The following is a 25,033-nucleotide window of genomic DNA, read 5'->3' as shown; positions in this document are numbered from 1 at the left end:
AAATTTAATTTATTTATGTATTTTATACAGCAGGTTCTTATTAGTTATCTATTTTATACAGATATATATTTTTTAACATCTTTATTGGAGTATAATTGCTTTACAATGGTGTGTTAGTTTCTGCTTTATAACAAAGTGAATCAGTTATATATATACATATGTTCCCATATCTCTTCCCTCTTGCGTCTCCCTCCCTCCCACCCTCCCTATTCCACCCCTCTAGGTGGTCACAAAGCACCGAGCTGATCTCCCTGTGCTATGCAGCTGCTGCCCACTAGCTATCTATTTTACGTTTGGTAGTGTATATATGTCCATGACACTCTCTCACTTTGTCACAGTTTACCCTTCCCCCTCCCCGCATCCTCAAGTCCATTCTCTAGTAAGTCTGTGTCTTTATTCCCATCTCGCCCCTAGGTTCTTCATGACCTTTTTTTTTTTTCTTCTTAGATTCCATATATATGTGTTAGCATACGGTGTTTGTTTTTCTCTTTCTGACTTCACTCTGTATGACAGACTCTAGGTCCATCCACCTCACTACAAATAACTCAATTTCATTTCTTTTTATGGCTGAGTAATATTCCATTGTATATATGTGCCACATCTTCTTTATCCATTCATCTGTCGATGGACACTTAGGTTGCTTCCATGTCCTGGCTATTGTAAATAGAGCTGCAATGAACATTTTGGTACATGTCCCTTTTTGAATTATGGTTTTCTCAGGGTATATGCTCAGTCGTGGGATTGCTCGGTCGTATGGTAGTTCTATTTTTAGTTTTTTAAGGAACCTCCATACTGTTCTCCATAGTGGCTGTATCAATTTACATTCCCACCAACAGTGCAAAAGTGTTCCCTTTTCTCCACACCCTTTCCAGCATTCATTGTTTCTAGATTTTTTGATGATGGCCATTCTGACCGGTGTGAGATGATATCTCATTGTAGTTTTGATTTACATTTCTCTAATGATTAATGATGTTGAGCATTCTTTCATGTGTCTGTTGGCAATCTGTATATCTTCTTTGGAGAAATGTCTATTTAGGTCTTCTGCTCATTTTTGGATTGGGTTGTTTGTTTTTTTTGATATTGAGCTGCATGAGCTGCTTCTAAACTTTGGAGATTAATCCTTTGTCAGTTGCTTCATCAGATATTCTTGATAAAAGAATAAAGAGGAAGCATTTGAAGATATAGGGAGAATGAGATTAAAGGAATAAATCTCATTTATTTTAAGGATGTGGAGAGAGGATTGCACAGTGGAGCTAAGAATTTGATATGGATCAACCAGAAAGAGAGCAGTTTAGATAAAGTACAAAAAAAAAAAAAAAAAAAAGCAGTGTTAAGCTAGATGATAAATCCAAAGACAGGTGGTGTTCTAGAGACTATGTATCTCCCTGAGTTCCAGAAACTGGAAGTCCTGAAGCAAAAGAGTGAGATGTTTAGAATAATAGATGGTCAAGAGACTTGTTCAGAGTTTCAAATATTGAAATTAACTTCTAACTAATGACAAATCTAATGGTATTGATAAGGGGGTAAGTAGCTAAAGCAGAGTGGAAGTGAAAATAACAGAAAATCAAGTAGTTCTGGAACTAGCATACTGGATGGTTATTATTTTAGATGTAATTTTCAATGAAATGCCAGAACTTCAAATGAAGGTGTAATTTTAGTCAGATTCTAGAGCCATCAAAGAAAATAGAGAAAGGTTATGTAGGTAAGTACGAAACAAAGAAGAATGAAAGGTAGTAAACTAGAATAACATGAATCTTACAGAAGGTGAAGTTTTATGTGAAAGAAAATTTAATGACTTACATTTTAAAAGTTAACTAGATGAATGATGTACTGTGGATTATGACAAAATATAGGAATTTTGCTTGATGAACATACAGTCAACCTCAAATTATACTATAGATATATCTATCTAAAATATTCTTTTTAGGTTAAATCATTTTACTTTTGACTCTCCTACATTATTTAGGTACAGCTCAGAAATGACCAAGATAGGCTTTTAGACTCAAGTGATACTTTAATAGGGAATTAAGATATTCTCTTGTTAAGAACATATAGATATAACAAGTAGTAATGTGTTAATCATAATATATTTGTATTATATATACATTATTTGGGGTTTCTGAAAATCTTTTGTCTATACTAAATAAGTTAGCCAGGAAAGATTGCTTAATTCATACAAATGCATTTGATAATTTTCTGAAAAGACTTTGGAACATCTCTATACTTTCCCAGCTCTATGGTGGAAAAGGTAAATATTTTAACAATATGTTCAATTGATGATATGCCTTGCCCTAACATCTAATCATACACACAGACACACACACCCCTAAGTTCTGTATATTAAAATGCACAGAATACTTATATAATACCGCATAATGCTACCCTATAATCATTTAGATACTATGAATAAAAGCTGTTTCAGTGTGGCTTTATTTGACAAATAGTTTACTCTAACTCATTTCAAGAGAGAAGTAGTACTCATTAAAATATATGGTGAGGGCTTCCCTGGTAGCGCAGTGGTTGGGAATCCGCCTGCCAGTGCAGGGGACATTGGTTTGAGCCCTGGTCCAGGAAGATCCCACATGCCGCGGAGCAACTGAGCCATGCACCACAACTGCTGAGCCAGTGCTCTGGAGCCCGCAAGCCACAACTGATGAGCCTGCTTGCTGCAGCTACTGAAACCCGTGCTCCTAGAGCCTGTGCTCCACAACAGGAGAGGCCACCGCAATGAGAGGCCCTTGCACCGCGGCAAAGAGTGGCCCCTGCTCGCCACAACTAGAGAAAGCCTGTGCGCAGCAATGAAGACCCAATGCAGCCAAAAATAAATAAATTTATTAAAAAAATAAACTATATGGTGAAAAGATAAGAGTGCTATTCAGGGTGATATTTGGTAACTATTAAAAATTAAATATTACTGATTTATATAAATATTGGGATTATAATTTTGTAAAACACTATGCCCCTGAAAATGTTTAGAATTCAAATTTATAGAACCCTAAAAATAAATGAAAGTGATATCAAGAAGTTATCTTCTGAGAATTATGAATGAAAAACAGAGAAATCATGATACAAAATAAATGACCATGGGAACATTTTTAAAGTAGAATTAATTCTCTAAGATTTAAATATCTAAGATTTAGATATTTTAAAAAGAAAATATATAAAATATCTATATGAGAGAAAATAGCTATATAAATTTATTAATAATATGTGAGTAGAATCTAAAATTTTTAAAATGACAAAGACAATTGAAATGGTGAGAATCCTATATCCATTCCGTATACCAGGATATATTCCAGATACCAAAAATATTTTATGTAAAAGCAAAACCATAACTTACAAGTGTGAAAATAAAACATCAATAACATTTTTAAAGTTTGGAGGATGAAAAAATAATTCTAAGCTACACAAAACAGGAAATATGAAATATGTAATTGGCAAATTTAGATTTATAAGATTTATTTTTTTCCAGAAGAAAATAAAAAACAGTGACTGTGGCCTGTACACCAATTCATAAAGACATATATTATTAAGGCAATAAAAACATCTAAATAAACAAAAATGTGGGTAAAGACCTTGAATGGGCAATATCCAGAAAAAATACATATAAATCACAAACAAGAGTATGAAAAACTTCTCTAGTGATCCAATACATGGAATCTAATACTAAATGAAATTGTTTTTCCAGTCCTTAATTACTAAAAATTGATATCTGTGAATAGCCAGGGTTATTGAGAAAAGGGAAAAAAGACATTCTGAAGTACTGTTTTGAGTCTGTAAATTAGGAGGGTAAATTTTGCAATACAAAATTAGGATTTCAAATGAGCTTATTATTCTTACAAGTATGACTAAAGTTCACAAACATGAATACATAATGAATAATGTATTACATCAATAATGAATACATCAATGCATAGTACATGGTAAATGTTCAATAAATATTTTTCAACATTCAACAAATATTGCTGAATAAACAAACATAATATTGCTTTATTATGGAAACCGTTAGGTATGTATCCAGAGAATGTGTATTGCTCATCCAAGCAAAAGTATATCTCCAGTAATATTGACCATGTAGATCATAAACTATTTACACAAAAATTTATCTAGAAAATATGCTGACAGAAAAAGCTATTAGAGAACAATGTGTAAAATACGTGAAATTATGTATATAGACATAGAGAGATATCAGCATCATATTAGTGAAAATGTTAATAATAGGTGGATAATGCTTTATTCTTTTAAATTTTCATATTTTTGGAAATTTATCTTGTATACTCATCATTTTATTATAGCAAAAAGTGAAGCTATTATTATCTTGCAAAAATAATCTTATTCATTGAATCTGTTGTTTTGCCAACAAAGGATATACAAATTAAGCAAAAAAATCATACATGAAAATGAGACATTGGCACACTACTATCTTTTGAGATTATAGAGAATATTGTCCTATAATTTAGCACATCTAAATTTAACAGTGAGATTATTTATATTTTCAAGAGATTTATAACAGGATCTGAGTAACTATTTGAATATGACCTGTTTTGTGGAATGTGGAAAATGAAATTGTTTTTCACCAACTAGATAGATGAGAAAATGTATATGAATAAATAAACCACTTTATGACATTTTCTTACAATAATGAAGCATTATTAATAAAACATTTTAAAAGCTCATGTACTTGTTTTTAGATTGTTTACATAGAATTCCACGGTGATGCATTCCCAGTCTTTTGGAACATTTCCTTAAGGAAGAAAATCCCAGGGAAGAGAGAAGACTAATGCTGCTTCAAGCTATGTCTTAATAGGCTCCCTTGCTTTTTTACATTACTTATCATACATTATTTCCATAATGCTGCTAATGAATACAACTTAATCAGAAACAGTAGTCGCCGAAAACAAAACAAAACAAAGTTTAGAAAAAGAAAGAAAAGAAAAAGGATCTCTTTGAAATTTAAATGTTCTCACGTAGTCTCATATTCAAATATGAACTGGGAATCAATAATTTGCTGTCGATAGACTAACTCTTCTAATAGTTGGTGCATCTATAATATAGGTACTTGCTCAAGATCAAATATTGCTAACCCAACCATTTTGGTGCTTGGGGATTATAAAATAAAATATTTCATAATATCAGACTCAGGAAACATCAGCATGTCATGAAAGATGAATCAAAATAACCCTGACACTGCAAGCAATACACAGGCTTAAATGCTGCATCATAATGAGAGACAGAACAATTTACACAGGATCACACCTCATGCACTTTTTGAATTGTTATTAGTTATGACAGTTTTATTACTTGAACCTTGACTGGCAGAATGGCCATCCTTTAACTGTTCGATTTCCTAAGATTCTGCAAACAATCCTGTCACATAATATAAACAGAATTCTCAACACTTATGTTGAGTATCCAATGACATTAAGAATACAGCAGTGTAAATTTGACTAATATTTTAAAGTAGCCACAGTGAGAAGTGGTCCATTTTCAATACCTGGGATATTAATATGTGCCAGTGGTTTATACTGTGGTTTAGATTGAAACCCCAAAGTAATCACTGGCTAAAGTAAGAAATTCAAGAGATGTAAATATGGCAAGGGCCTGTAAGTCAGCTAAGAAGACTTAGAGACAACAAAATTGCACTATTCTTTACATCATTAGTTGATTTTCAAAATAGAAAACATAAAACATATCATAAAAATATGTTTTGAACATTTTGTTATACTTTGTGACTTACAGTACATATCACATAGCATAATAAGATAGATCTGAAATAGAGTTTCTTCTCAAGATATTGTTTCAGTATGTTTGCAGCTCTTAATATGTTGATGGATTATATATTATTTAGTTGTTTTATTTTTTATCTCAATATGTCAATCTTAAGAGCAAGTAAATTATAATTTTCCTGAAATTTCAAGATTATGGAAGCCTTCATCTAGCATCACTTTTTAAAAAAGATTTAACATTTCTCTTTATTAACTTGTAAGTTGTTGACCTATTTTGAAATTTGCTTAAGAAAAAGAAAGGTGGAAATATCCTGTCAACTACTTTTGAGGATCAAGAGAGGATCTGTGGATAAACAATAATATTGATTAACATTAATGTAAGGTAAAATTTTTGAAATTTCTAACTAATACATTCAGTATTAATCAATATTAGAAGGTTATTCAATTTGTGTGTGTGTGTGTGTGTGCGTGCACACGTGCATGTTTCTGCATGCTAGAAAGGCCTGATGGCTAGACTATGAATATTCACCTTTTTAGTAGTATAGCATAGTTCCTGATTATTTAACTTGCTTAATAAGTATCTGATGAATTAAATTGAATTAAATAATTATCTTTTGTTACTCAAGTAGCAAACAAAAAGTGTTTTTTAAGGATAAAATTTAAAACAGAAACAATTTAAACTATTATGTTGTGAGGTAATCATGTGGAAACAGAAAACATCTGTGAAATAGAATTTTGTAAATTACCATATACACTGGCTTCAAAATTATAATGATTCTTTCTCTAATACTGAAGAAAAAGAAAAGTATGTGGCATAAAATTGTAAATAATACAATAGCATACAATATGCTGAAGAAGAGATATTTTGAAAATTCTGTCAAATTTTAAAATGAGTGAAATATGATTCATGAAATTTCACTCTCTTTTCCTGAAATTTTTTTTTCTGAAGGTCATCAGGAATACAGCTAACTGATGGATATCTTTTGTTATTTTCAGTTTACGGGGGCCCATATAATCCAGTTTCTCTTTGTCCAGTGGCACATTTGTTAGCATTTCTTCAAAGGCCAGAGCATCAGCATTGACAAGTATTATTAACTTATCTCAGTCTTGAAATATATATGTAACATGAAAAAACTGGTGATATTGCTGCCCACTTGTAAAAGGATCCTATTAGTGATTAAATTTCTAGAAGGCAAATAGCCACTTAATTCCCATAGCTTTCACAGAATATAACCTTGACTGTTACCAAAGAATAAATAAGCTGCCAAATTACTGCATTTCTCCGTGTAATTTATTGACAAGGCTCATAATTCCTTTACCTGAGGAAACTACTAGAGAAAGAATATTAGCTGCTTCTTGAATTAGCAGTAGAGGGCTTTTTAAAGAAAAGCATTCTGGCACTTCTTTCTTTGGTGGCATTTATCATTTTTCTAGCTTCTTTTATTGAGAGATCAGGGAATTCTACAGCCTTGTCCTGGAGGCTCCTTTCAGATTGCCTGGAGAATGCTCATTATTTTATCCTATATGTGATAAATCCTTCAACTGTGTTATCTTTGTTTGGAGTTACTCTCCTTGAGCCTTTCAAAGTTTAGCATTGATTATATCCCCCTGACCTTTTGGCAAAGATGTATATGCATTTATACTGTCACAATAAATTATATATCCCTTCATCTGGCTGAATCTACAACTGGATTGCTAATTCCATTGTTCCTTCTCTTGCTTTTTTTCCCAGAGCTCTTTTTGACAGCTGCAGAGACAAGTGGTCCAATAGATTACAAATATCATTGAAACTTCTTATGATGTTGTCAACTAATTGATACCATGCAAGTCATGGGCAAAATGATTTTTCTTTCAGAAATGAATTTTATGACTTAGAGTCAGTGTACAAATTACACCTCAGCTGATTGTAGTTCTTTTTTTTTCTTCACCTCAGTTTATATACTACTAATTCTTAGATTAGTTTCCCAGTAGAAAATTCCATTAGCAATTTTAAGCCATATTTGCATTCCTTCCTTTTATTCATATTAATAGGTGTTTTTAATTTAGTAGTTGGTCTTATGGTGTCATATGACATTAGACAGGGATTTCAGTTATAACAAATTGAGAACTATGCTTAGACTGATAGCACTACTATTTATTACATAATTTCTAAAACCAACTTTCTACCTAGTTCCCTACTTGCCAATGGGGATTAACAATAGCCTTTCCCATGTAAAATAAATAGGTATTGTTTGGATTTCTGCCTGAAGAAATTAACAAATATATGTCTCAGTAAAACAGAGGCAATGGAGGTTAGTGGTTAGAGTACAGGGTATAGAGTCCAGTTTAAATTCCAGCTCAGCCACTTAGCTATATGACCTTGGGCAAGTTACCTAATAATTTTTTTAAGACTTTTATCTGTAAAATGAACATTATATTACTACTAGATGATTATAAAGGTGTTGTGAATATTTTTTAAAATTTGCTACATGGGAATATCTTAGGGGATTCATGACATAAAGTATTTGATAAAAGCTAACTATATTTATTTTTATTATTATAAATGTTAATGCAAGGTAGCTAGAGCTTGACATGCAAAGATACTATAAGGCATAGTATTTCATAGCAAGTGCTGAACTTTGATGTTGGCTAGAATTATAAACCACAAGACAAATGTCACAAGAAAAGAGCTTTCCTTTTCCTTCTTCATGGTTTCCTCCAATTTGCTTATACAAGTGTTTATCAATTTTGACAAATATGTTGCTAGTCCATATAAACTCTGTGAATAGAAAAATTCCATAGATTGCTATTCTAATTTCATGCTGGTATTATTTCTGATGGTTTTCTTTATTTAATTTTTAAACATCTATTTTGGTTTCTGCACCCAACTGCAACAAGTGTGTGGTAAGGCAGAGTTCCTCCCTACACCAACAAACAATGCTCAGGACACCACCGTGGTATCCTACAATTTGATTCATTTCTAATGCTATCTACCTGGAGATAGCATCAGGTTCCACAGGTTAAATGTTCAATCCTACAAAACTGCCCTACCCCTCCCCCCACACTTCAGATGCCAGTTGCAAGTCCAGGTTATAACCTGCGCTTCTGACCAACTTCAGAGGCTTCAGAGGTTCTCATGACCCCCTCCTTGGGCTCAATTAATTTGCTAGTGCAGCTCACAGAACTCAGAGAAACATTGTACTTAACTGTATAATGGGTTTCTTATAAAAGGATATAACTCAGGAACAGCCAGATGGAAGAGATGCAAAGGGCAAGGTGTGGGGAAAAATCACAGAGTGTCCAGGCTCCCTCTCCAAATCTCCACCTGTTCACCAACCTCTCTGAACCCCATCCTTTGGGGATTTTATGGAAGCTTCATTACATGGACATGATTGAGTAAATCACAGTCCATTGACAATTGATTCGATTTCCAGCCCCTCTGAGAGTTGCAACCCTCTAATTATAGCTTGACAATCAACCCCCATTTTTTGGTGTGGTCCAAAATTCACCTAATTAACATGACAAAAAACACCTTTACTGCTGTTATCACTTAGGAAATTCCAAGGATTTTTGGAGCTCTGTGCCAGAAAAAGGGGATGAAGACCAAATATATATATATATATATATTTTATTATAAATCACAATATCACAGCATCCTAATATATTTTGATAAGAAATATGAGCTAGAAACACTAAAAAGCATTTACTACTTAAAAATTTCTAAATAAAAAAGTAATAAAACTTTGTTTCAAATAAGGATCCAAAATATTTATGGTGAATTATCTAGAAGCAATTCATCAAGTGTTTGGTACATATGCTTACATGAGTTAGAATCTCATACAGTTAATTTTGTCAATTATGTATAAGCTTTGATATAAACTTTGAAAATATGTTTTGATATAACTTTGAAGTTATTTAGTAAATGTTATATGATCTGTCACTGCAAAAAGATTGAATCTCATTCAATATTCTTGAAATATTCATTGGAATTTACATCTCAATCACCTTTAAAACTATGGTTTTAGTTATATAATGAGGGTATTTACCTACACTAAACAATCATAAAAGTGGACATTCATAATAACTGTTTGGTGGCTACTTTCTTTTTAGATATTCTGCATGATATTGGAATGCTTTTTGGGGTAACTTATCTTGTGATTGCAAACCATTTGAACTACAAAACCTATAGCAGTTTTAAAAAATTAGAACAAAAGTTGTTTTAATAAAATTTATATGAAAACTATCTCTATAAACTTTTGTACAGCGATGGTATTTTTCCAATTTCTGTTAGAGATTCCTTGGTTTTCAACAAGGACACAGTTCCTAAAGCATACATTCACTAGGCCTTTGCTTTGAGAATTCTTTAAATTAGTTTTATTAAAATAAAATAATAATTTTATCAGTGCCAACTAGCACATTCATCCCTCTTCTGTGGAGATATAGACTGTAGGAATTTAAATAATTTTGAGTATGATAAAGCATAACAAAATAACTTGTAACATTCAGGCAGAATTTGTTTACTGGAATTTATTTGTTATTCTGGCAAACATTTTGATTGTTAATTAATTAAACCCACAAAATAGAGTACATCATTACAGATTTAAATTAACAAATACCATATTTCAAAAAGACATGTGCACCCCAATGTTCATTGCAGCACTATTTACAATAGCCAGGTCATGGAAGCAACCTAAATGCCCATTGACAGACGAATGGATAAAGAAGATGTGGTACATATATACAATGGAATATTACTCAGCCATAAAAAGGAACGAAATTGGGTCATTTGTAGAGACGTGGATGAATCTAGAGACTGTCATACAGAATGAAGTAAGTCAGAAAGAGAAAAACAAATATCGTATATTAATGCATATATGTGGAACCTAGAAAAATGGTACAGATGAACCAGTTTGCAGGGCAGAAATTGAGACACAGATGTAGAGAACAAACGTATGGACACCAAGGGGAGAAAGTGGCAAGGGGGCAGTGGTGGTGGTATGATGAATTGGGAGATTGGGATTGACATATATACACTAATATGTATAAAATGGATAATTAATAAGAACTTGCTGTATAAAAAAATAAATAAAATAAAATTCAAAAATTCCAAAAAAAAAAAGAAACAAAGCTAAAATATGTTACAACTTTCAAATAAAAGTAATCTTTGTAGTTACTTTCATAAAAAACATATAGTGAATTTGAAATAAATAAATAAATAAATAAATACATGGTTGTGGCTCTTTGTGAGTTCTATTATTTTCCAAAAATAGTAACGATTATTATTCTATTAAAGTTATATTGTATCCCAAGGGAGGAATAAATTACTTTTGGAATAAAGAATATGTGGAATAGGTGTTGAATTGAGTAACATGAAATAGGATAATCCTACTCAACTAGCATATGTAATAGTATACATACGGGAAGTTTTTTTTAAGTCTCTTGAAATCTTAAAAAAGATTCACATAGTTTTAGGCAGAGTGTCACGTGGACTTGTATAATTCTTTATTTTTCATCTCAGTTTTCAAAGCAAGGTTTAATTCTTCTGTGAGACCTTTGTGAGAAGATGAGAATGACTAGAGTGTGGTATATAGAGACATGAGTATGAAAATCACTGAAGCTCTCCAGGAGAGACTTCAAGATACAAACAAGAATGATAATTACAAGTGTTAATGAATAAATAGATGGAGATAAAGAAAGACTAGTGGAGGATTTGCAGCTGAGGGCTTTTTACCATTTTGGTACATGAAATAAGAAGAGGAGAAATAGGCAAAAGTATATATTTATGTGTGTGTATGCATATATATAATTTATAATTTTATAGGTATCTCTTTTTCATGAAAACCATTGCTCTTTCCCTTTTGCCTTAACAGCTAATATTATGACTGTAGTTTCCTCCCCGTTCTACCTCTTCACCAGCCCGATTGTTATGGTGTCACCGGGGCAATCTAAAATATGACTCATAACAAAGCAGAACTGAAAAATTATGAGCCGTGGAAGAGCATAAGATAGTCACTTTATAGGACAAGAAAAATCACAGTAAAGAAAGTTCTAAAATAGAGCTAAGAAAAATGTTACACTGACACAAGTCAGAGAAATAGGAGGAAGACAAGAAATCAAGTTCAGTCAGAACACCTAAGAGAAGAAAGGATAGAGATAAATGACATGTAGGGAGAATTTTCCCCTCAGGAAACCTAGTCTTCTGATATATATATATATATATATTTTTTTTTTTCTTTACAAGATTAACAATTCCTATTATAACTCCAGGGCCTAAAAATAAACATCATCCAAAACATCTTAATAAAAAATGATTTGGTGTCAGAAAGTAAAGAAGTAACTGTAAAAACCTTACTGTTACAAAACTGTAGTTATAAAACAACTGTAGATATAAAACTACATATATAATATATATTTTTATTGTTAAAATAATTTATGAATTTGAATAAACTATTCAGTATTGGTCAATCTTAAAATATGCTAAAAACATGAAATATTAAGGCAATCAACACATAATTTTTTTTTACCATTATATATACAGTCACATATTGTTAGATTTAGCAATAATTTTTTATTTCCTTTCACCATTTGGCGAATGTATTAAGCATAATGTCCGATTTAATTCATTTCTAGATATTTCTCTGTAATGTGATACAGAAAAAAATGTTTTTGTGTTTCTGTACTTTGTAAAACCTGAAGACCAATACGTTTTTGAAATACACTATAATAAATACAAGATCTTCTGAATATTATTTTTCTTTAAGTGATGGGTATACTTTAAAGTAAAGGTAATTTTGAAAAAGTAGAAAAAGTTACAATTTATTTAAAGCTGATAAAGTTTAGAACTGTGCTTCAAAAAGTGAATAAAATAATAGGGGTCAAGAAATCCTTAAGTCTTGATATAGGTATTAAAACTAACCATATTATCGTCATATTTTCAACTGTCCAGTTCTGAAACTGGATGTTACTAGGATTTTTCACAAGCTACTACACCTCACTTTCCTAATTACTAGAAAAGGCTGTAGACCACATAAATGTAGAACTGGCTCTAAAATTTTAAGTCACTGTATAATTATGTCTATATGTAGATACAAACTAACATAAAAAGAGTCATAATATCACACATCAAGGTGATTGCACATTCTTTCTAAACATACATTAGCTTTTGATTAACTTCCTTGTTTCCAGACAGTGATAGAAATAATATATTCTTACATTGTCATTATTAACTTACATGAAATAATTTTGTTGTATCTTTCGGCTTTATAGTAAAAAAGTCTTTTTCAAATGTCTTCGCACTTATTACTACAATCTAAACTTTCTGAAACCACTTTACTAGATAAAATTACTAAGTCTTTCAAAGGATGGAAATTCAATTGCTAGCTTAACAAAACAAATGCATTTAGAATGTAAATAAACTGGAAATACTTGTGGAAATAACCAGGGTAACATCTTTCACATATATTATGTACTAAGATACAAATTTTGAGTTTTCAATAATTTAGAAAATATTGGCATAAATATACAGAGAATTTAATTACTAAGCTAAAGGTTAGAGAATTAATCCCGACAGATCTCTGCACTTCTCTTGTTTTAGTCTTTTTTCTCTACTATAATGCACTTCTGGTTCTCTTCTGCATATCCAAATCCTACATGTCTTTATGGCAAAATATCAGAACTCACCTGCCTCAAGAATTTTAAACTGGCTAAGCATATTTCAAATAATTCTATTTTATCCTGTATCTGCTTTATGTTCCTATTAAAAATTCTAAATAGAGCTTTCTCCAAATATTTATAAATTTTATATACATTGACTACTTGGGTTTTATTTATATATATATATATATATATAATCTTCTTCATGAGCAAGTTTTTGAAAGCTAAGATGTCTTCTATCTTCATTTGATTATTCATTATGCCTAGCATAATGTCATATACACAAAAAGTATTCAGTAAATAGTCTACATTTTTCCTGAAATAAAATAATGAAAATAATAAAACAGTTCTACCAATTTTACTCTCAAGCATTGCTAAACAATTTGATGTATTAAATTGTGAACTTTAACTATTTTCAGAAAAGAAATGTTGTTCAACTAAATCCAAAAGTATTGAAAATGCTCCTTAGCAAAATCCACAGACTGTACAACACCAAAAATGAAGCCTAATGTAAACTGTGGACTTTAGTTAATAATGATGTGTCAATGTAGGTTTGGGGGTGTGTAAAAATGTACTTCTCTGTATGTTTATGGTGGAGAATGCTGTACCCCTGTGGGGCAGGGGTATATGGGAACTCTGTATTTTCTGCATAATTTTTCTGTGAATCTAAAACTGCTCTAAAAATTTAGTTTCTTAAAAATTGTTACCTAATAATTATAGACATTATCACTATGTTAACAATTATAGCTAAACTAATTGAAATGTTGTAAAAATAAAAATTGAAATCTTATATAATTATTTCCCGATAAATAGTAATAGGAGATCTCTTAATGAGATCTCTTAAATTTAGCTATTAATAAAATTAAATAACAATTTAAATGCATTGTTTAAAGAATTCCTATGTGGAAGATATTTGACCAGTATAAATACTGAAGTAAAAATTTTGCTCTATATTTGCTTAAATGTAAAGAAATATCTTGTATTGATTAATGCTTTTCACATATAGGAAGTTTCTTGTTAGTATGAAAAAAGTTCAAATAAAAAACTGAAAGAGTGTTGAAGATTAAAATGTGAATTAGAAAGTTAGATATGAAAATGTTCACAATGAAGAAGTATTTAGCATAGTATTATTTCTGAGTTCCATGTAAAAATATGATTTCCACACACTCTTTCCATCATAATATTGAACTTATTCTTATAGGTAAATCTTAACCAGTTTGAGAAAAAAAAGACTGTAATATAAATTCAAAATTGTATATAACACTTACATGCTTTGTGAAATTTTTGTTTCACATCATGAATAGTAGATTTTTGTGTCACCTGAAAAAGAAAATAGAGAGAATTATAAGGAAAAAGGGTTCATTTGTTTGCTATATATTTGTTTAAGAAGAAAACATAATTTAATATATTTAAAATGTAAAATAAGTACAAAATAGCCTGCTTGTTTTCTTTAGCTCTTTAGGCACTACTGCTTTGACAACCTTGAACATTTTCATCAATATAGCTTTTCCAAAGTTTTATATTTGTATATAATAATAATAGTGTAATTATGTGAGTTCATCCAAATTTTTATCTCAAAATATATTTTTGAATTTTCTCTGCCCATAATATTCAATTTCTGGTTTCCAAATTGATGAGACTATCAATTAAAAGTATGAGTAAATGCAAAAAGAGAAAAAATATATAGTAAAAGAGTTTATCAGAGGAAGCCAGGAATATAAAATTGATTTACATGGACAAAAGAGGGAAATGTTTACTTCAAAATATTATAAGAAAAAAAAAAAATCCTATCTAAGCCCTGTCGTTAGTTATGTTTTTAAAACTTCCATCCAAAAATATAATAGGTCCATCAAAAATCTATGTTAGATACCTTTTTATTTTGGAATCTTTAAGTATATTATTGTTATTTGATCCTAATCTACTAAAATTACCTCTTTCTAATGTTAGAAAAGTGAATAAGGGAAAAATGTTTCTTCATCTAAATAGGAAAATTCATGAGGATAAGAGCTTTATCCAAACACCTCAAGCCATCACAGTAGTTTTTGACTTTCTGATTTTGTTCATATCAAACTTGCAAACTGAAATTCCCCTCTGCCTCTGATTCTTCACTGGCTTATGAAAAACCCAACAATCCTTCAAAGTCTACATCAAAGACGTTTTCATGATCATGCAAGTCAAATTTATTTCCTTTCTCTAAACATGTACAGAATATTGCATACATAATTTTATTTTTTGCTACACTAAAAATCTTCTTATGGCTATTTTGGAGGACAAAATGAAAAAAAAAGTGCATAAAGGGATGCCACTCCAGGCAGTTCTTATTTACATTATTATATTATATTTAATATTGTCTTATATATCAGAAGCATGATGATGAATACATTTCTTTTACTATATTCCACTCCTTCCCATAACCAAGTGTGTGATATACCATTCAGAATTTTTTTCTTATTTTTTCTATGTATATAGTTTACTAACAAGAAAGTTCTAAGATTTGGGCACTGAAAAATGATATTAATTTCCATTTATGTTATGCTTTAAATAACAAAAGAACCCTAAATGATTCTGTTACTATGAAATTTTAAATTGTTCATAGCACTGTCCTTTTCTGGAAGATGTTAGGAAATATTTGAAAAAGTTTTTAAAGAGGGTAATATAAATTTATTTGCTTGAACATGTCATATTTCATTTTAATTTTGATTATTGAATTTAATATTTGAATTATATTTTTAAAAGGGGATGATGTGTTTTAACAATGTTCATTGCTTTATCTCACTGTTACTTAATCATGAAGCACTATTATATGTTGTGTCCTCTGACAGGGATGACTAATATCCACGTGCTATCTCTAGAGTAACAAATACCGGTCCATCAGTCTTTTCAAGGGCCAGATAATTTTTAAAAAATAATAATTTTCATGATTAACAACTCCTCTGTTAGGATTTGCTATATGCTCAGCTTCCGCTTTATGAGGGCACGTAATCTTGTGTTTACGTGCTGGCGGTTCCAACAATCTATCAGGTCCTTGAAAACAATGATCTGGTGTATTGCAGTTTGTGTTTCAACATGTAGCACAACATATAGCATATAAGGAAGTGTTAAGTCACTTTTGTTGAAGTCAAAAATAAAGCTGTGAATGCAGTCACATGAAAACAGAAGCTCCTTGATCTGATATGAAGTGTTTCACAAGTAGATTACTATGGAAAAGCTGTATGCTTTTTTCCCAAACCAGCATACATTAAATGACAATCTTCTAATTTACATATGCATATTTTTTTCTGAATTTACAAACTTTCAAGACTAAGATTATGTTCTCCTGAAAATACCTACATGTGGGAAGTGGGTTGTTACTAAAAGCTTTCTCACAAAGTTTTAAATTTATTTTTTATTTTTTTAAATTACATTGGACTTTCACTTGTTAAAATGTTGATTTTGCATAAATCTTTGAGAACTGACCTTTCTGGAGCAATTTTAGTCAAATACAGCACAAAAGAATATAATTAACCATTAAATGATTCAGACAGTGTTGCTCAATTAGCCACAAGACTATGCTTGATCAACTCTTTCAGTACTTTAGCTGTACTCAGAGCACAAAGAGAGGAAAAGATGATAATTAACAGAGCATATAGGACTTTCTGATTACTAAATTGATGACTCTGTAGCTTCATCAAGAAGTTTATTCGTAGTAACTTCTACTTTTTAGCCAGTTTTACCTCTTAAAAAGGACAAACTATCATTACAATAATGTGTTCACTTTTATAAATCACCATTAATTGTGCAGATGGAAGAAATAAGTATTCCGTCATCTGAAATCCTCATTAATGTTTCATTCTAATTAGAGGAAATTAATCTTAAAATGTTAAGTACACAAGGTAAATGATGTTTGAAACAGAAATTTACCTCTGAATTTCAACTGATCATAGTTGAATTTTGGGCCGTCATTACTTTATTCAACACTTAAGTTGATGGACTTAGAAAAAGCTTTTCACATTCAAGTGAAATTTAGGATTTGCTTGAATTTGCCCCCTGTGAAGATACTGCAGTATTTCACAAAAAACTTTTTTTTGCACTATTACTAATTTTTAAAACTATATTTTAGCAACTTTCTCAGGAACTCCTTAAAATGAACAGATACCTCCAGAATACTGTTTATCCTGCTTAGAGAAATGAACATTAAATGGTAAGGAAAAATAACAACTTGAAATTTGTTTGACAGAGTAATTGCAAAGTGCAAACCAAAAATTGTTAATGAACTTTGTAAAAAGATGTGTTTACTAAAGACACAGAGAGAATATATAGTATACATAAAACAAAAAGACACATAGAATATATAGTTGCATATACATTACTCAGAATGGACAGGAAGTTTTCTGAGTAAAAATATATTATTTTACTAGTGAATAACCTTCAGATTGTAACTAAGATACAAATAAGCAATCTATATGAAAACATTCTTATAAATTCCAAACATGTTTGGTATTTTATAGAATATCAAGAATTTTTGCTATGAATGAAATTGACATGATACGATAGATATGCAGAAATATCAGTTTTAATAAGGTTTAAACGTTTTAAATTTAACTGGATTTCTTTACTATTTAAGAAATTCGATAATTGTTTTTTAGCCTATCAATTTTATTTCTTTACATACTACACTGGATTATTTAAAATGAGTTTTTGTTATGTCAAAATAATATATGTACATATATACACATATTTTTCAATTTTTAGTATCATAACAAATGGTTCTTTATATGTTGCAATAATGCATTTGGTCAATTCATTTTTAATTCAAAAAGAAAATAAACATTAATAAATTCTTTAAAATTTTCACCATAGAAATTTTCAAAAATGTATTCTTCTGAAATAATATGCTTTTTTTAAAAAAAAAAAGACCCTTTATTATTATCCTCAAGTTTCATAACTGGAAAAACTCTATTTGTACATTGTTTTAATACAACATTACCCTGATGATATTGATTTAATTTAATTTATTTATTTATTTATCTAATTTTTAAAACATCTTTATTGGAGTATAGTTGCTTTACAATGTTGTGTTAGTTTCTTCTGTATAACAAAGTGAATCAGCTATATGTATACATATATCCCCATATCCCCTCCCTCTTGCATCTCCCTCCCACCCTCCCTATCCCACCCCTCTAAGTTGTCACAAAGCACTGAGCTGATCTCCCTGTGCTATGCAGCTGCTTCCCACTAGCTTGAATAATAAGCTTTTAAATAAATACTTTACTCCCCAGTAAATTATGTGTAAATATAAATTTTATTTAGGAGTATAGCCTAGATATTATTTATTTTCTTATTACATATACATATATCTCATATAAATATAATAAATATGAGTAGAGGGAAAATATGGTGAAAAATATGACTGAATATCTGATTTTATTGTATATAATTTTTGTATAGTTATTATATTATTTCAACATTGCAGACATAAATAAAATCTCAGTAACCACTCTAAAACTAATATTTAATTTTTATAATCCTTCAATAAAATTAAACGTCCTTTAGTGACTAGAATATTTATTTATAGTATTTATTGCAAAGCCATTTCATTTCTATTCAATATGAAAATGGTAGTCTTTATATATTATGTATTGAATAAATGGTTATTTCTATACACTTGTTTTCTGTCTTATGACTTGAAATTCTAACATATGGAAAATGTGAAAGAAAATTAAAAATTGCAACTAGAGATTGATACCCTATCAAAATAAAGAAAGAAAAAGAAATATGTTTTATTAAAGTAGAAAATAATTCTGGTTTTATAGAACACACAATTTTCCATGGTGAATAGTCTTTCTGGAATATTTTTTAGCATGTATGATTTATACCCTAGGCGAGAATATTTTAGGACTAGAGAGGATCATGAAGACCACAAATTAAAAGCATATATTTAAGAATAAAATAAAGCCTGGTGAAATTAATGTGTATGATTACTTCTTAGATGACTTTGATTATGCTTTCCTATTGCAGGTTTGTGAGGTCAAGAAAATAATCCTTGCATTCAGGAAAGTTTAGACTTAACATGATATTACTGAAATAAGGAAGCTCAAATCCTATTTAAATGAAGTGGTTTCTGTATAAATACTGAAGGACTATTTCCAATAAAATAGTATTACCTATGGGTAAACTAATAAGTAATCATTAAGAAAACAATCTGTTAAAAACACTATGATCAGTTTTACTTTTTCTCTTCCAACTGTATTCCTTTTATTTCTTTTTCTTCTCCGATTGTCGTGACTAGGACTTCCAAAACTATGTTAAATTATAGTGGCAAGAGTGGACATCCTTGTCTTGTTCCTGATCTTAGAGGAAATGCTTTCAGTTTTTCACCATTGAGAATGATGTTTGCTGTGGGTTTGTCTTATATAGCCTTTATTATGTTGACGTAGGTTCCCTTTATGTCCACTTTCTGGAGAGTTTTTATCATAAATTGGTGTTAAATTTTGTCAAAAGCTTTTTCTGCATCTATTGAGATGATCATATGGTTTTTATTCTTCAGTTTCTTAATATGGTGTATCACATTGATTGAGTTGCGTACACTGAAGAATCCTTGCATCCCTGGGATAAATCCCACTTGATCATGGTGTATGATCCTTTTAATGTGTTGTTGGATTCTGTTTGCTAGTATTTTGTTGAGGAATTTTGCATCTATATTCATCAGTGATATTGGTCTGTAATTTTCTTTTTTTGTAGTTCTTTGTATGGTTTTGGTATCAGGGTGATGGTGGCCTCATAGAATGAGTTTGGGAGTGTTCCTTCCTCTGCAATTTTTTGGAAGAGTTTGAGAAGGATGGGTGTCAGCTCTTCTCTAAATGTTTGATAGAATTCACCTGTGAAGCCATCTGGTCCTGGACTTTTTTTTGTTGGAAGATTTTAAATCACAGCTTCAATTTCATTATTGTGATTGGTCTGTTCATATTTTCTATTTCTTCCTGGTTCAGTCTTGGAAGGTTATACCTTTCTAAGTATTTGTCAGTTTCTTCCAGGTTGTCCATTTTAATGGCATAGTGTTGCTTGTAGTAGTCTCTTATGATGCTTTGTATTTCTGTGGTGTCCGTTGTAATGTCTCCTTTCTCATTTCTAATTTTATTGATTTGAGTCCTCTCCCTCTTTTTCTTGATGAGTCTGGCTAAAGGTTTATCAATTTTGTTTATCTTCTCAAAGAACCAGCTTTACGTTTTATTGATCTTTCCTACTGTTTTCTTTGTTTCTATTTCATTTATTTCAGGTGTGATCTTTATGATTTCTTTCCTTCTACAAACTTTGGGTTTTGTTTGTTCTTCTTTCTCTAGTTCCTTTAGGTGTAAGGTTAGATTGTTTATTTGGGATTTTTCTTGTTTCTTGAGGTAGACTTGTATAGCTATAAACTTCCCTCTTAGAACTGCTTTTGCTGCCTCCCATAGGTTTTGGATCATCGTGTCTTCATTGTCATTTGTCTCTAGGTATTTTTTGATTTCCCGTTTGATTTATTCAGTGATCTCTTGGTTATTTAGTAACGTATTGTTTAGCCTCCATGTTTTTGTGTTTTTTACGTTTTTTCCCCTGTAATTGGTTTCTAATCTCAAAGTGTTGTGGTCAGAAAAGAGGCTTGATATGATTTCAATTTTTTTACATTTACCAAGGTTTGATTTGTGACCCAGGATGTAATCTATCCTGGAGAATGTTCCATGTGCACTTGAGAAGAAAGTGTAATCTGCTGTTTTTGGATGGAATATCCTATAAATATCTATCTGGTCTATTTTGTCTTTTAAAGCTTGGGTTTTCTTATTAATTTTTTGTCTGGATGATCTGTCCATTGGTGTAAGTGAGGTGTTAAAGTCCTTCACTATTATTGTGTTACTGTCGATTTCCTCTTTTATAGCTGTTCGTAGTTGCCTTATGTATTGAGGTGCTCCTATGATGGGTACATATATATTTATAATTGTTATATCTTCTTCTTGGATTGATCCCTTGATCATTATGTAGTGTCCTTTCTTGTTTCTGGATGACATGATACTATACATAGAGAATTCTAAAGATGCCACCAGAAAACTACTAGAGCTAATCAATGAATTTGGTAAAGTTGCAGGATACAAAATTAATGCACAGAAATCTCTTGCATTCTTATACTCTAATGATGAAAAATCTGAAAGAGAAATTAAGGAAACACTCCCATTTACCATTGCAACAAAAAGAATAAAATACCCAGGAATAAACCTACCTAAGGAGGTAAAAGACTTGTACTCAGAAAACTATAAGACACTGATGAAAGGAATCAAAGATGACACAAACAGATGGAGAGATATACCATTTTCTTGGATTGGAAGAATCAATATTGTGAAAATGACTATACTACCCAAAGCAATCTACAGATTCAATGCAATCCCTAGCAAATTACCAGTGGCAATCTTTACAAAACTAGAACAAAATATCTTAAAATTTGTATGGAGATACAAAAGACCCCAAATAGCCAAAGCAGTCTTGAGGGAAAAAAACGGAGCTGGCGGAATCAGACTCCCTGACTTCAAACTATACTACAATGCTACAGTAATCAAGACAATATGGTACTGGCACAGAAACAGAAATATAGATCAATGGAACAGGATAGGAAGCTCAGAGATAAACCCATGCACCTATGGTCAACTAATCTATGACAAAGGAGGCAAGGATATACAATGGAGAAAAGACAGTCTCTTCAATAAGTGGTGCTGGGAAAACTGGACAGCTACATGTAAAAGAATGAAATTAGAACACTCCCTAACACCATACACAAAAATAAACTCAAAATGGATTAAAGACCTAAATGTAAGACTGGACACTATACAATTCTTAGAGGAAAACATAGGAAGAACACTCTGACATAAATCACAGCAAGAGCTTTTTTGATCCACCTCCTAGAGTAATGGAAATAAAAACAAAAATAAACAAATGGGACCTAATAAAACTTAAAAGATCTTACAAAGCAAAGGCAACTGCAAACAAGATGAAAAGACAACCTTCAGAATGGGAGAAAATATTTGCAAATGAATCAATAAACAAAGGATTAATCTCCAAAATATATAATCAGCTCATGCAGCTCAATATTTAAAAAACAACCCAATCAAAAAATAGGCAGAAGACGTAAATAGACATTTCTCCAGAAAAGATATACAGATGGCCAAGAAGCACATGAAAAGCTGCTCAACATCACTAATTATTAGAGAAATGCAAATCAAAACTACAATGAGGTATCATCTCACACCAGTTAGAATGGGCATCGTCAGAAAATCTACAATAAACAAATGCTAGAGAGTGTGTGGAGAAAAGGGAACCCTCTTGCACTGTTGGTGGGAATGTAAATTGATAGAGCCACTATGGAGAACAGTATGGAGGTTCCTTCAAAAACTATAAATAGAATTACCATATGACCCAGCAATCCCACTACTGGGCATATACCCAGCGAAAACCATAATTAAAAAAGAGTCATGTACCACAATGTTCACTGAAGCATCATTTACAATAGCCAGGACATGGAAACAACTTAAATGCCCATCAACAGATGAATGGATAAAGAAGATGTGGTACATATATACAATGGAATATTACTCAGCCATAAAAAGGAATGAAATTGGGTCATTTGTAGAGACGTGGGTGGATCTAGAGACTGTCATACAGAGTGACATATGTCAGAAAGGGAAAAACAAATATTGTATATTAACATATATATGTGGAACCTAGAAAAATGGTACAGATAAATCAGTTTGCAGGGCAGAAATAGAACACAAATGTATGGACACCAAGGGCAGAAAGCGGTGGGGGTGGTGGTGGTGGTGTGATGAATTGGGAGATTGGGATTGACATAGATACACTACTGTGTATAGAATAGATAACTAGTAAGAAAAAAATTGTATGCTTATTTAAACCGAAGTACAATTCTGACAAACTTTTTGATAGCAACAATAATTAAGTTCTGTAATATGTCAGCTTAAATATAATTCCCAAGACCCTTAGTTAACTTTAAAATCTATTATGAATGGTAAGTATAATTCTGGATATCTGGGTAATTTCTAAGTAATATAGGAGGCTCAAACATTGGTCATGAGGTGTAGTCTATATCTAGCTTTGCTTCTTATTTTTATATGTCATGAAGTAGGTAGATCTTTGTGTCAGTCAAATTGCCACCAAGAAGGTATAAAAGGTATGTGTGCAGTGGGGGTTATTTCATGTGTTCTTATAAACTCTTTTGGTTTGTGTGAAATTGTGATTTATATTAAGAAATATATATTTTGTCTTCCTCTTGTTTCTGGCTCCTAAAACCCTTGGAACTTCCTAAGTGATGAGAGTAATGAGGTGTCTTTTGTTATGTTAAAAAGAAAAAAACAACAACAAAAAAAACCCTGTAGTGATCAAATGACAATCATATTCCTTTCCAAATAGTCACACATATTATTACATGAAAATTAACTATATGAAGAAAATAGTTAACAAATGAATGATATTCTACTACCTACTGATTAATCATTCAGCTTCATAATCATAGGGAAAAGACTTAATGTATCTATGCATAATCCAAATTAATTTATATTCATTTCTTTGAAAAACGTGATTTTTCCATAAGTAAAAATATTCTACATCAATAATACTGTGCATCAAAATATAAATGCAGATAAAGGGGAAATAAAAAGTCCATGTGATATATCTTAAATCTAGTTTGAATTTTCTTAATTGCAGTCTGTAAAATGTTTCAGGGCCATATTTAAGTGATATAATTGCCTAATGATAATCAGAATAAAAAGTCTTGGAAGAAGTAAGGATTTATAGTCCATTGAAAAATTATTGCTTAAAACATAATTGGTTTCTATTTGTTGATTTGCAGTGACAATGACAAGAACATTTACCAAAGTTGCTTTGCTTTTAGTTGTAAATGGAAAAGGTGATGTTTATGAATACTTCAATTATAACTTATAAGTGCCATGAAATGTATTTTGAATAAAGGCTCAAATATAGTGAAAATAACAATGAAAGTGATAAGTAATAATGGGCTCAGTATTAGTAGTATCTATCAATCTGTGTTGTATATATGTACATATGTATATACTATTTATTAGTAATAAAAGTATACATTATTCTATACTATTGTGGTGATTGTAAAATTGGCCACAATATTTTGCAGATCCTCCCATCAAGAAGTAGAGTTTATTTCCCCGGACGTTATATTTAAGCTAGCCTTATGATTTGATTTAACCAAAAGCATGTGTTGAAAGTGAAGCTGTGCAAGTCATGAATCTAAGACTCGACAGGCCATGTATTTCTATTCTTTCTGCTAACACCCTCACATAAAGAAGCCTGAGTTAGCTTCCCCAGTGATGACAGACACATGGCCCTGTTGCACCCTTTCCTAGAGCTCACTCCCAGATCAATCACCCAGCTACCTGGCAGCGGGCTTGAGCCCAGCAGACATCAGCAGATCTGCTGAACAACTATAAGCTAAATCACCAAATAACAGAATAATGAGATAAATAAGTGGCCTTTGTTTTAAGTTGCTAAGTTATTGCGTATTTTCTCTCAAGTGGTAAAGAACTATTAAAAACATTAATCATGTAAGGAGGACAAGGAAAAGAAATTTATCGCTCAATCATTTCATTGTACAGATTACAAACAAATTCAGAAGGGTGATGTTTACTTTTTAA

General features: G+C 31.1%; 1 protein-coding gene across 2 annotated transcripts in view; it reads right to left on the bottom strand.

Annotated features, from left to right (window-relative positions):
- Positions 1–25,033, bottom strand: part of TECRL (trans-2,3-enoyl-CoA reductase like) — a 107,183-nt gene that overhangs the window by 57,743 nt on the left and 24,407 nt on the right. For both annotated transcript variants that reach the window (XM_059922912.1, XM_059922913.1), the window contains exon 2: positions 14,627–14,678. In XM_059922912.1, coding sequence (XP_059778895.1) covers positions 14,627–14,678 — 52 coding nt within the window. The remainder of the gene's footprint in view (positions 1–14,626; positions 14,679–25,033) is intronic.

The sequence above is a fragment of the Balaenoptera ricei genome, chromosome 5 (genome assembly GCF_028023285.1).
Source record: "Balaenoptera ricei isolate mBalRic1 chromosome 5, mBalRic1.hap2, whole genome shotgun sequence".
In the NCBI taxonomy this organism is placed as follows: domain Eukaryota; kingdom Metazoa; phylum Chordata; class Mammalia; order Artiodactyla; family Balaenopteridae; genus Balaenoptera; species Balaenoptera ricei.
The sequence above is the reverse complement of the archived record's forward strand: the minus strand, read 5'-3'. Positions and strand labels throughout refer to the sequence as shown.